The sequence below is a fragment of the Ictalurus furcatus genome, chromosome 15, assembly GCF_023375685.1.
Source record: "Ictalurus furcatus strain D&B chromosome 15, Billie_1.0, whole genome shotgun sequence".
In the NCBI taxonomy this organism is placed as follows: Eukaryota; Metazoa; Chordata; class Actinopteri; order Siluriformes; family Ictaluridae; genus Ictalurus; species Ictalurus furcatus.
In genome coordinates, this window is record NC_071269.1 from 23,896,831 (window position 1) to 23,911,315 (window position 14,485).

General features: G+C 37.0%; 1 protein-coding gene across 1 annotated transcript in view; it reads left to right on the forward strand.

Annotated features, from left to right (window-relative positions):
- Window positions 1-14,083, forward strand: part of LOC128619515 (cadherin-like protein 26) — a 28,138-nt gene extending 14,055 nt beyond the window's left edge. Inside the window, exons 6-17 of the mRNA XM_053643732.1 lie at window positions 309-440; window positions 637-819; window positions 1,896-2,206; window positions 2,577-2,719; window positions 5,060-5,284; window positions 7,419-7,640; window positions 8,079-8,200; window positions 9,579-9,686; window positions 10,149-10,211; window positions 11,434-11,481; window positions 11,883-11,963; window positions 12,515-14,083. Coding sequence (XP_053499707.1) covers window positions 309-440; window positions 637-819; window positions 1,896-2,206; window positions 2,577-2,719; window positions 5,060-5,284; window positions 7,419-7,640; window positions 8,079-8,200; window positions 9,579-9,686; window positions 10,149-10,211; window positions 11,434-11,481; window positions 11,883-11,963; window positions 12,515-12,718 — 1,842 coding nt within the window. The 3' untranslated portion in view covers window positions 12,719-14,083. The remainder of the gene's footprint in view (window positions 1-308; window positions 441-636; window positions 820-1,895; window positions 2,207-2,576; window positions 2,720-5,059; window positions 5,285-7,418; window positions 7,641-8,078; window positions 8,201-9,578; window positions 9,687-10,148; window positions 10,212-11,433; window positions 11,482-11,882; window positions 11,964-12,514) is intronic.
- Window positions 14,084-14,485: the final 402 nt, after the last annotated feature.

The following is a 14,485-nucleotide window of genomic DNA, read 5'->3' on the forward strand; positions in this document are numbered from 1 at the left end:
AACATTTTGTCAGTTTATGGTGCTGAGTTTGTGCTCCCTAGTGGAGTAGTGAAGACTAGATTTTTTTTTTTTTTTAAAGGCTTCAGTTCAATTACAGTCCACAAAATTATTTTAATTCAGAACATGAATTTGATGGGCAGTATAAGAACCTTACCAGGGCCGAATTTTCCCTGCGGGCCTTAAGTTTGACACCCCAGCTTTAGAGCATATTTATTAAAAGTTGAAGAAAAAAAAAAGTTGCTTGTAATATGTTAAAATAACAATTTTTTTTATGTAATAATGGGTTAATGATTAATTATTATTTCCAGAAAGCACAGAAATATAGCCTCTTGATCGAAGCCAAAGATAATGGGGACAAAGTACAGCTTTCCAGTACGAGCACAGTGGTCCTGAACATCATCGACCATAACAATCACCTCCCTGAAATCACTGGTCACACAGTGAGTACTAAACTGTTTATACCATTAAGCAAACTTACTTATCTTACTAATCTTCTCATACCTGATTGCTTTGAAGGTTGAATACAATCATCTACCAAATAAACAGATGAAAATATAATACATTATTTAAGCTAATCAACTAAAAGCTCAATCTTGATATTTCAGACATTTATATGATAAGGTTTTTTTTTTTCAGGGTCCTGGAAAGATAAAAGAAAGAGAGAGCGGTGTGGACATTCTGCGATTGCAGGTAACGGACAAAGACAGTCGAGGTTCACCAGCCTGGAAAGCTAAATTCACTCTTCATGGAGATCCGGAGAACTATTTTAAAATCCAAACCGACCCCAAAACTAATGAAGGAATCCTGACTGTTGTAAAGGTATTTCTTTATTTATTTATTTTTGACAAAGAAAATGACAAGCTGGAAACCTGTTATCTTGTCGTCCATGTTGTCTATGATGTTTTCAGAGACCACATACACAGTGAAACTCATTACTTGTATGCGTGGCAGTCTGGGAAATCACTTCACATGGTCAAATTTGTACAATTTCTACTATATGAAGTTCTGAGCTTTTCTATATTTTTACAATATTACAACCTGTAACTGAAATAGATTTCACTGAGATTATGTGTCATGACGCTACACAAAATCACCCATAATACTGAAGTGGCCTTTGGCTAAAGGTAGGACGTCCACCAAATGTACTCAAAGAACCAACCTAGAGACCAAGAGTAACTGTGAAGGAGTTTGAAAGATCTAAAGCTCAGGTGGGAGAAGCAGATCACTGGACAACCATAACCCCAATACTCCACAAAGCTCGGCTTTATGAAAGGGAGGTGATCCATATGAAATCCCATTTAGAGTTTGGCAACAGAAAAAAAAAAATACTTAATGGCTTTGGCACAAAACTCTATCACCCTGAGAACCCCCACAGTGAAAGGTGACAGTGGTAGCATAATGTTTAAGAGTTATCCTTCGTCCCTTAGTCCCTTATCTGACTAATCCCCTCTTTATCCGGTAACTGACATTTGGGGGACATTACCCTCTAAGCAGAGTTACTTTATGCCAAATTCTTTCCATTTGGTCCAAGCGATGTTCTGGATTTTTATTTTATAACTCAACCCTGATTTTAAAAATTTCCAGAACATTGTCTCAGACTTGTTTTCACAGCTCATTTGTCTTCATGATGCTGTTTATTTAGTCATGTGTTTTTTTTTTTTTTTCTGACTGTTGTCCAGAATTTAGTCACAGCAATAACCAAATGGTTTTCCCAGACACCACACATCTATACAATTTAATTTGACAGTTATAGCCTAAAACATGCATACTCTCTGACTGCCAAAGTTAATTATCTATAAATAATTATTCAGTTACATAATGGACAATAAAGTGATGTCTAATTTATTTAATTTGTTCACACCTGTCGCAAACATTATCCTTGCTTTACTAACTAGGGAATGGATTATGAGGAGCAAACGTCAAGAAACGTGTCAATCAGTGTGAAAAACGAGGTGCCCTACTTCTTCTGTAAGGTGAAAAACCCTACTTCGCAGGGTTTATGGGAGGTCGAGACTCTTGCTGAAGGGTCCAGCACAGATGCAACTAAACTTTATCCGGTCACCATCGCTGTCGAGGACATCAACGACCCACCGGAATTTGTACCTCCTGTTAAAGAAATAATGATCATGGAGAACACAAAAGTAGGAACCTTATTGGACACCCTTACAGCCAGGGACCCAGATAAATCATTTGGAAGCTCATTTCAGTAAGTGGAACTACCTTTCTAAAGTTCTCATCAAGATAAATGTTAAACCATACGATCATTGTGTTTGAAGAAACGGAAAAATGTGTGTAATTTCTGGGTGTGTGACAAAAAAACAACACCTCTTGCTACAACTTGGCAATCAAGCTATGCAATCGAGCTAGAAAACAGTAAATATTTGTAAAAATTTGTTTTTTAAAATTAAGGGTTCGTTAAAAATGGTTGCCAGGCTGGATTCTGCCCACAGGTATAAATATCCGGTATAAATGACTGAATTAAAAATGCACAGTACACTAGAATCCAAATGTTCAAAGTGATTCATTACCAAGAACTGCGACTGGATATTGATACTTGATATCTCTATCTCTTCTAGCTTTATTAAAGGAGAAGATAAAGAGAACTGGGTAACTGTAGATCCAAAGACTGGCCAGATTTCTGTGGCCAAGGTTATGGACAGAGAATCACCATTTGTGAAAGACAGTACCTACAGTGTCACTGTGTATGTTGCGGACAATGGTAAGAAACAGTAAGGGAAATCCATTGACTTTCATTTTTGATATACTGTAAGTACTAACACGTTGGGGCTCACTGGTTTTGAGGTCGTGAGTTCAAATCTCAGCACATCCAAGCTGCTATTGTTGTGCCTTTGAGCAACGCTCTAAACTTTCAACTACAAAGTTCAACTATAAGTTGTTTGGAATGAAAGTGTCCACCAATTATGGTTTGGTTTCCTCAGATTTCCATTTTAATCAGCAATCTAAAAGAAACCTTTACCTTCTCACCTCATTGGCATTATAATTCAACAATGTTATGGAAGTTCATTCCATACCATTGTTGAATTATAAGCTCAAAATAGAGGGGGGGGGGGAAAGCATGACATTGTGTTCCCTTTATTTCTTGCAGCAGTGGTGTATAAAAATATTTTATTATCTCATGATTTTAACTTAATATCTCCAAATTCTGACTTATTATCTTAAAATTCTGATTTTATCACACAGTTTCGACTTATCTCTCTCTTGAATGATCTCAAAATTTGGACTTATCCTAAAATATTTACTTATTATCTCAATAAGTTCACTAAAAAATCCCAAAATTCTGACCTATTATCTGAAAACTTTTACTTATCTCAAAATTCTAAATAAATCTGAATTTCAATATACTGCTGCTGCCAAAAATAAAGGTTAAAAAAAAAAAAAAAGTATGTTCTACTTGTGTAAAATGTTCTACCTGGCAAAAACGGGCTTATATAAGATGTTGCATGGTGATACAACAAGAAGAGTGTTGACAAAGAACAGTGATTAGACATGTTCTTCCAATATCTATGGAAGTATAATAGTGCCAAATGTCCTCAAGGCAAAATGGCATGTAGAATTACATAAATTGAACGAAAACATATCGCAATAATTGCGATACCTAACATGACACCTAAATGAACACTGTACAGTTGGTTTTGTGACTGTAAGTCATTCCCATTCAAATGCTATTGAAGTTAGAAACATGTATACCGATGTCGTATGTAACTTTAGAGACGGTCCCTTAATTTGCGCGTATCTGCGAATACCGAACGTCCAACATCAAGCCAACTTTATACCAGTCCGCTAGGTTCTTCTTCTCTTGTGGCTTGTCAGCACAATCCCACCACTAGGGGGCGGCCCAGAGTAACATGTTACAGTATTATCGGTAATCCATTGCTCTTCCTGTGAGACCCGGATATGAAGACTTGAATTTTAAGACCTGAATTTTTGCAGCCTGAATTTTTGAGGTTGAAAAATAATGTGTTGAAATATTCCCTGATGAATAATGACGATGGTATTTTAACAACTGAATATTTTGGAACCGTATTTTAGGAAGGTGAATACGTGTGCATTGAATTTTGAATGCTGGAATTTTGTTTTCAATCAAAATATTCAAACCAAATGAATTGCAGAAGAAACTAATTTCTGGGCAGAAAAATTTATTATTGTTATTGTTTTTATTCAATTTATGTAATTCAACATGCAATTTTGTCTTGAGGACATTTGGCACTATTATACTTCCATAAATATCAAAAAGAAGTCCAAAGAATGGACTTAGTTCCTAGGAAATATCTTGAATTGTAGAACTTGTATAAACACACAAGGCCTTTGGACAACATACAGTAGCGTTGTTCGCTGCTAGTGCTTATAGCTAAAGCAGAACGTTTATTAAACCAGTTAAAATGTCTGGTTTTACTTTTAGTTTGGTTCATAAGCTATTTCTCATGCAGTAGATTGCTAAAACACAGTGCAGTGTAAATTAAATGGAAACATTTTCCCCCATAGTGTATACAGCTTAAATACTCATATGCACATAACAAGTTCTATAACTATACAAAGACTAGACTATAGTTTGATGATCTATCTTGACATCTGTTATGGCTAATACATGCTAAAAAGTAAATCCTGGTTCAGGTTGATGAAAAGATTCTGTTTTCATTTGAAATGTTTTAATTGTCATCATCAAGCTCTTCCTGGAGCTCATGGGTTTGAATGGTCTGAATGGTCTTGAATGGTCTGAGCACTCATCTTCGTCTATTTTGAGATTACTCTCAGCTGCTTTTAGCTGAGCGACACATCTTGTAAAGTATCTTGTACATTGGTTCCTGTAGGGAACACCACTTTTTTAATAAGTTGAAGAAAACTTGTATTCAGCTTCTTTGTTGGTCATGTAGGCTTCTTCCAACTTATTTCCTATTGCACCTCTTAGACCTTTTTTTCAGGATCCTAACTTGGAACCTACTTGAAATAAATGCTCTTTCTGACCTCTTTGTTTTAATGGACTTCTCTCTATAGACGACATAATCACCGATTTGCTTTTTTCTTCTCATTTGACCTACAGCTGAACCTCCACTGACAGGTACAGGGATGGTGATCATCCATCTAGGAGATCAGAATGATAACGTACCACTGTTGGAGGTGGACAAAGTGAATGTGTGTTTATCAGACAAGGAAACCATGACTAACATCACTGCTTTAGATCTGGATCTTCCTCCATACAGTGCACCATTTCACTACGAGCTCCTGGGAGATGTCAAGGGGAAATGGAGGATTGAACCAAACCATGGTACAGCTTTTACTCTATCGTCACTGTCACCTAAAATTGTGATAAGACTATACATCTAGAATGGTTTCATGGCTGCGAATCTGTAAGCATTCTCATGATACAACTGATCAGACGCTTCTATTTTATGGAGTTACATAGTATCACTTTTAATTAGCTTTGGCTAGTAAGAGTCGGTTCATATCCTTGAGCAGATTAGGTGTGAGGAATCAAGATAAGCTTCACAGCTTGTTGTTTCCTATTGTCACAGCGCATGGTGGCTTAGTGGTTAGCACGTTTGCCTCCCACCACCAGGGTCGGGGGTTCGATTCCCACCATCGCCCTGTGTGTGTGGAGTTTGCATGCTCTCCCCTCCACCCCCAGTCCAAAGACCTGTAGGCTGATTGGCATGTCCAAAGTGTCCGTAGTGTATGAATGGGTGTGTATGTGATTGTGCCCTGCAATGGATTGGTACCCTGTCCAGGGTGTACCCCGCCTTGTGCCCGATGCTCCCTGGGATAGACTCCAGGTTTCCCCGTGACCCTGAAAAGGATAAGCGGTATAGAAGATGGATGGATGGATATTACTAGCTAGGCAAATTAGCTAACTTAGCTAACTTAACTTCAAATTAGCACCTCCTTCTAATAAAAAATCAGGGAGTCAGGAAAAAGGGAAATAAGTAGAAAATGTTAAAGAAGGCTGGTTCGTAGGGATGCAGGCTGTGAGGATTGTCTGTTCTGCAGAATATCATGTTATGCTTGTTTTTATTTTTGTCCTAACAACCATTTGGTTATGGCCTGCTTATCTCTTTCCTTGCTGTTTGTTGTAGAGGCATTTACAGTGCAAGATTCAACGCCTAGAATTTCAAACATGCTTGAAAATAGGAAGAGAAAACCCCCATTGCTGAACTGTTTACACTACACAATAGGGGTGCACAATAATTTGATCCCATTTGTCCCAGATTTGTCCCTCACAATTTATTCTGCGAAGAAAAATTAGGGCTGAAAGTGTGCAATCAGCATAAAAGAAAATACGAAAACCTGTTATACGTCTCACTGGGAGCCTTTAGAAGGAAAACAAACATAAAATCAATTCAAAACACCGTTGTCTTGTTTAAATTGGCTCTAATGGAGCTACCGCCATCAAGTCTACTGCAAACCACTCAGTGAAAACCACAGCACCAGGGTAAGAATGCATGAGATCTTTTTATTTGGACTCATGCCTTTGGAACACTAATCAGCGAGGTAAGGTAAATCATCGTCCAAGACAAACACCCCCCCCCCACACACACACACACACAGAGCTCACTCCTCAGTGAGAGAAAGAAAGCGTGAGCTCCAGAAAGAGTGAGATCACATACCATCAATATATGTTGAATAATGGTGGTAAGAAGTGCCAGGTTAGTCATTCCCCCTCTAGCTTTTTCCCAAACACCAGTTAACCATGCCCTCACTGGTTTTCATATGACATATTATGTTGCATGCAGTGTTGTATAAATACTGTATATCGCCCTGCGTGATGAAATCGTTGAGGTTCTTTCGGGAAAGAAACCTGCCAGTCTTGAGTTTTATCACAGACGGAACATGCCAATATCTTATTACAGGAATCACCCTGAGAAAACAAATGCTGCCTGAATAGGAACCTTGTGAATTTTCAGAGGAAATAGAGCGTACTCTACATTTCACCCTGCCTCTAATAAGCAAATGGAAAAAAATAAATAAATACATCTATATATAACAGCCAAAATTATTCAAACCTCTGTGGATGCATAATATCTGCAAATAACTCTATAAATATAACGGCTAATATGATAATGGTAAATGGTCTGCACTTATATAGCACTTTTTTTTTTAGGGTTAGGGTTAGGGTTACGGTAGCAGAGCTTGGGGCTCAGTGTCTTGCCCGAGGACAATATACTTCATAACAAAAAGTCTAGATGAAAAAGTATATGTTTTAATTGATTATTCATGCTTATTTTCTTAAATGTTGCTTATCTAATTTTCCTGCTATTTTACCCTTGCTTGTATATTTATTAAACATAACTGAACAGTTCAATTCTACCTATTTAGTTATATATATTATTCGCCGATATTGTACACAAAATCAGAATGCCGGATTAATGTGACATAATGAATATTTAATCTTGATCTCTCTGCAGGAACAACTGTGAACCTAATCCGAGAGACGACGGTCTATTCGGGCCATTATGAGGTCCAGGTGAAAATATCAGACAGCCAGAACTTTGGTTTGGTCCAAAACCTGTCCGTCACTGTGTGTGACTGCAGCATCTCATCCAACTGCCATGTTAGCAGATCCATGAGTGCACAGACGAGCGTTAGCGCCATCGGTGTCATAATCTTCGCTTTGTTGTTACTGCTAGGTAAAACTGAGATTCGGGAATACTCATATTATGCACAGGTGTAGCTTTCACAGAAGAAGTACCGAAATAAACGCTTTGTCTGATCAAACAAAGCTATCCAAATAGATGTTCAGTTTCAGCTACACAATAAAAACGGACTCCGTATTAAACAATGAATTCGATAATGATGAAGAATCATTTTGGATCAGTGCTTAATAAGGGATGGAAAACAAGTAACATTCTGATTTAACAATACTGATCTCGCCTAATTTTCATTTATTTGAAGTATTAAGATAGACTTTTTTAAATATATTCATAATGAATCGTTTTAATCAGTAATAATATATAAAGATGCTTCTACATCTTAAAGCTATATCTTTGGATTTGTCCCACAGACAAAACAACTGAAAACGTTTTTTTGTTTGTTTGTTTGTTTGTTTGTTTGTTTGTTTTGCACAGTATTCATTCTGATGGCTCTTCTGATCTCCTGTAAAGAAAAAAAAGCTATGATCCCGACTGATGATGCTCCTGACTGGTATCTTATTAACTCCAACATTGAGACACCTGGCACAGACTGCAAGGTTACTGAAAATACATTATAATTACTACACCGTAAAATCGGATCCGTTCATTTAACTCCAAAAATTTGAGGAAACATTTACCGCAACATTTTTAAGTTGATTAATCAATTTCTTTAAGCCAAATACACTTAAATATAACAAGTTCGAGTTAAATTTTTTGTTATATTTAAGTGTATTTGACTGGTTTTGCAGTGTATACATTAGGAATACATTATCACATTATATATTTACATTATAAATTCCATAATATGAAAATTCCCCTTTTTTTTTTTAAATGAACTACACAATTAATCACAATACATACAAACAAATGCACACATTCAGAATAAATGGCAACCAGAACCAAACAAACAGGTAAAACAATACTATAGCATTCTTAATCAAATGTCAATATTAAAAAATCCTGTGCCTTTTGTGCTTAAAAATTTAAAAGTTAGAGAGATTGGAAAAAAAGACACTTTGTAAAAATGGAGGTCCTGACTCCGTAATAAGATGTGTCTGTGTGGTATCATTTTATTTTGTTTATAACACTGACTACGTTTACATGGACAGCAGTAATCTAATTATTGACCTTACTCTGAGTAAGATAATAACTTGATTAAGGTGTTTACATGAGTCGCTTTTAGAATACATCTCTCATGTTCCCGTTTTACATGTTATAGAACATAGAGCGATTAACGGCACACGTCATTACGTCCCCACGCCACGCCGTCCGACGTTCCCTCCAGAATTTCACGTATCGACATACAGTTTGTCTTCGATATGGTACCGTATACAGTTTTGGGTGTTTTTATTTTAAATTTTTACGAACGCTTCCAGTGCGGTTTATTATTTGTCATGCTATACGTGCTAATGGACGACTGCTTGAAGCGATAGGCTGCGTCCCAAACCACATACTTACCTACTGTATAGTAGCCGAGATACATTTATTTCGTATGCAAGTTCCATTTAGTAGGTAAGTACGCGGTTTGGGACGCAGCCGTTCTCTCTTGTTAACCGTAAAACGGTTGAGCGCTGCCGTGTGTGTACGTGTCCTGTCGCACAATGCAGTGAAAACTCCCACACAACATTAATAGTGTGATTAAGGTGTGTACATGTCTGTAACACACGTCGATAACGCGACTAAAACAGGAATACGCCACACGTCTTAATTCCATTTGTGTTTACTTCGAGTATGACTTTAGTCGGGTTTAGGTCATTAAAAATTGCTGTTTACATGCTAGTTTCTTAATCAGAGTATCGTCTTAATCGGGTTCATAGTGGATTATTGTTGTCCATGTAAACGTACTGATTGTCAGTGACGGAAATGATGTATTGTGTACCTGTACTATAGTAACTCTGCTACAAGTGTTGATAACATTGATCTTTTTTCATAAAGATACCAGCTAAAATCACCCAAATGAGCATGAGCGAGACCACTGTGAAGGAATTCAGTCCTCTAGGAGATCCAAATGGAATTTCCACACAGGAGCCATTACTTCACAACGTACGTGATATCACTACGAACAAATCTAGTACAACATAGTACTTTTTTTTTTTCAGTATCGTGACGATGCCTACTTTGTTTGCATTTTATTTATTTTTTTAAACTTTATAATTATACAACTTCTATTGTTAGTGATATTAGACAACAAATTTAGGAAGGAAGTCTTAAAAAATTGACACAATGCCTTTTTTTCACAAGTTTAGGAGCTGCTTTTAGCACAAAATGCTTTGTGAATTACTCCTAATAGATCGATAACAGGAGTAAGACACCTTTACATAGATAGTTAGGAGCATTTTTAGCCTCGAGATTCTTTATAAATATGGCTCAGGAGTATCGTTAGGCTGAAATTTATGGTTCGTGAACATAAAGTCACACAGGCGTCAGTCTCCTAGAACTAATCAATCCTGGCCATCTATGTGATGTACATCAGCTCACTATTTTTTCTTCACGTCCCTCCTGCAGGGTTTCCATCAAAGTTTTGCATCATCCGCTGAACAACAGATGATTAGGAGATCTCTCCGACGGGTAAATATAACTTTTTAAAAAACGATGACTGCCCATTTTCCATTTACAGAATGTCTGTAACTTGAATTGCTAGATTTATGATAGTGGTATTTGTGCTCAAGGCAGGGTTTTATTTTTTTCCGAGGGAGTAAGTTTATGTCTATTTTTATGTTTAATTCCATTATACATAATTTTATGTTTAATTCCATGTGAAATTCACACTTAGCGGATGTAGTTAGTTAGTTAGTTAGAATTGACACTTACTGTGTATGAGCTGTAACCATGGAGCTGACCTGAACTTCGCAATAGTGGTTGAATGTCATCTATGTGTCTAGAGTTTTTATGAGACCCTTAGACCTGTTTTAAAACATGTCTTTCTTAAATGTCTTTCAGTGATAATGTATCCATGATGACTGGCAACAATAAATGTGATGTCTTTGTACTTAAAACCTAGCTGATAGTATACTTCTATAAACTAGACTATATTCATTCAACCAGGATAGATAGAACTATTAGGCACTATATTCTGTTAAACTGTAAACCAACTGGTTCACATGTGATAATATCTGGTGCACACACGATAATATCTGCAGTTCCTTTAATAGTGTCTGGTTTGCGTGCAATAAAATCCTGATAGTATCTCATGAGAACATGATCGTAAGTGTGCAATAAATCTTAACCTAAAAAACTACACCATGTCCTTTAAATGATTCCATAGTTGAACAGGTTTTCTTATATTTTCTAGTAAAAAAAAAAAAAAAACAATTATTCAAGTACTACAAGCACTTTGCATAAACCCTGGAAAGTAGTGACACATAATAGGACAATAACGATGTAACAATGAGGAAAAATTCACTGTAAGAGTTTAAACCTGAAACTAAAGCGCATAAACCCAGAGGTTATTAATAAATAATTAAGGAATTAACGCAAGATACAAGATGATAAAATAAACAACAATTCGAACGAGGTGTATAATCTGTTTGGAGAATCTAAATGGACCTAGGCCTTAGGAACCGTGTAGCATTAAGCTAACTTGACCTTAAGACAAATATCAAAAGACATGATCATAGATATTTATACTATACGCAGCATAGGCGACACCAAGTATGATACAAGACATAAACAAACAGTACAAGACTAGACAGGATTCTAAGTAGAAGAAGAAATGAGAGCATAGCGAGATTAGTCGTAGCACGGTCACGGTTGTATCTGACACGTTGTTTTTCCCGTGTGCACGTTACAGAGTTCGACAAGACGTTCTTACCGGCAGGGCAGCAATTATGATACGATGGTAAGATGTTATTAGGCTTCTAACATGCTAACAAGACTTGGCTATTTAGGCTACATATGGTGTATATACTGTATATATTTCATACATCTTATATGGCATTGTATGTAAATTGTAAATGCTAATGTTATTGCTCATTCTTATGAAATAAAAAATCACTTGGAATCGGTTGATTTTTGTATGTGTATGCAAAACTCATTGTGTCAGTAGAGGTCGGTAAAATCTTTTTGGTTTGAGGAAATTCATAATAAACTCTCTTAACAGCACGACAATTTCACTTATTTTGTGAAGTTTATACTTCAGAGCTTGGTCTATGTTTTTATTTTTATTTATTTATTTAATTTTTTTTCCGTATTATTCTGACAGTAAGATTTGAACGTAGCTGATATCTTTTCCCCATCCAGGGCTCCATGAGCAGAAACCATTCTATTTACCACTCAGATGACCTTCATATGAGACAAATATTGTTGATTCAGCTTGAGAAGGTAATGCTGCACTAGTTGTACTTTTCTTTTCGTCTCGTTTCATTTTACGTGATTTGACACACCAGTCTCATAAGAGTAGATCAGGTTTCATATGAAAGAAGTCAAGGAAAGTTAAACCTATCTAAATGTATTTAATAGCCATTTTAGTTTGGTAAAGAGGTGAGAATAGGAAATAGCATTCTTGTCTGCATCAGTACAGAGGACAACGTAATGACAAACACATCCTGCTCTGTTACATAGAATGTGTGTAGCTTTACCTTTTGTGTTACAATCAACTGATTGTCATTAACAGCATTGTACTGTAAATGTTCAAACTAACCCAGGTTCACACTGGATTATGGGTGATACACCCAGCCACTGAGCATAACACTGAATAAAAATACTTACGACAAAGAAAAGTATTAGGAAGTTTGACTCTATTCTATTTTCTCTAGCATTTCGGATGGAGCAAGGAATGCTTTGCCACACCTTTAAATGATTTTTTTTTTTTTTGTATCAGAAAATATATTATAATAATCGCGTTTTGATATTTTTCTTCTTCTCCTCTATAGCGCCTCCTCCAACTCCAGTCTCCACAAGAGGAGCTTGGCGATTATGAGCCGCACTTCTATGCAGACGAAGGCGAACCCGAGACAGGCCAAAACCTCGATACCATCTCCATTGCTGAGCTAGATTTCCATCCAGACATCCTTACAAATTTAGATTTCCAATTCAACAAATTGGCAGCTGTGTGCAGGCCTGATCTAATGTCATAGTTTGAGTGAACTGAAGCTGAAAGTAATAACCAGTGAATGTTTTTCCCTCACTCACTGAGAGAAGATTAGGGTTTACGTTGTATGCTTACATGACACTTGTCATGTGATGCAAATTATCCTGATTTAGCACGCCTACCTCATGGATGGATGGATGGATGGATGGATGGATGTGCAATCCGATGGTGTTCTGGTAGTTGAGGTTACATGGAGAAACAGGGCTGTAAGAAAACCATTTTTTAGAGAGAAATTAAAACTGATGTGGGTTTACATGGTTCTCTGCATTGAGCATCGGTAGAATGATTAAAGCTCAAGCAAAAAGGACCTTCAATAAGATAATTTACCTCTCAAAATTCGTTTAATTGAGAGTGTGTAAAATGAGTTTTCTTCACGGCGAATTCATCTAAGCATACTTTAATTCCACGAAGTTGGGAACGCTGGAATGGTTACCAACAAAAACCACAAAGATGGGCTGTAGTCTAGTGATAGAGATATGGATTATTTGTGTGGAGTTTCATATGTTTTCCCCATGTCCATGAGGATTTCCTCCAGGTTGTCCAGTTTCTTTCCATCTCCTCAAAACATACATGTAGGTGGACTGGCTACTCAGCATTGTTCCTAGGTTTGAATGAGTGTGGGAATGTGTGTACGAATTGACGTCCCACCCAGTGTGTCTGCCTGCCTTGCTCCTGGTGCTTCTGGTATAGGCTGTGGATCCACTGAGACCCTGATAAGGATAAAGCATTTACTGCAGAATGAATGAATGAATGAATGAAAAAATGGGAGCAATACATTTTTAAAGCTGTTTTAGAGAAGATAGCTTTGGTTGCAGTTATAATGGGGTTGTAGCGTCTTTTGTAAAGTTCTGCATTAGAAGTTGGTGGAAGATTTTAAACTCAAAGGACACATACTCTTACTTGGAAAAAAAAAAAAACCCTAAGAATTTATTTGAAGATGATCGTATTATTATTATTATTATTATTGCTGATCTTACATACTAGGGCTGTAATGCAATGCCGCTAACTGTATGCGTATACTGATCTAAAGATGTGCATCTCTATTCCGAGTCAAAATGGGGTCCTTGTAAACGGGCCCTTGTAAACTGTTTAGGATATACGTGTCTACAAAATAAATAAATGCTTTGAATATTAAATCAAGTCTTTGACTGTTGACATATACTGTGTGTTCTGTTGCACTAAATGTCACTTTCTACACCAGGGGTCAGGAACCGATGGGTCGTGAGCCACACGTGGCTCTTTGACAACAATTATGTGGTTCGCCTGGTGTCTCACCCTTTACCAACATGTGATCATTAAAAACTTCGACACACTGCTAGAGATCAGTTTCCTGTAGAAAATGCAAAGTCGGTTATAATTCCTTTGATGTACACCCTACCGAAGTTAATGAAAAGTCAGTTTACAATACTATATTTCAACTAGTTCCGACCAGTGGACGTATGCCGTGCTGTGCGCACGTGTCACCACACCAATCAACGGCAAACCATTTACGTTTCTATGGTAACCTCTCGTGCTCAGATTCCAGCAGGGACCTAGCTAGTTTGTGGAGATGGCGAAAAGAAAGATTTCAGAGGAGCATCAAAAATTTCAAAGTGACTGGACTGGAAAATGCTTTGATTGAAAGCTCTGGTGCTCTGCTGTGATTTGCATAGAATGTATTACCTCGGTGAAAAAAAAAATGAAATATTAAACAACATTTCAAAACCCACCATGCAGCTTTTGCAGCAAAGTACCTGGTGGGAGAAAGCTGAAG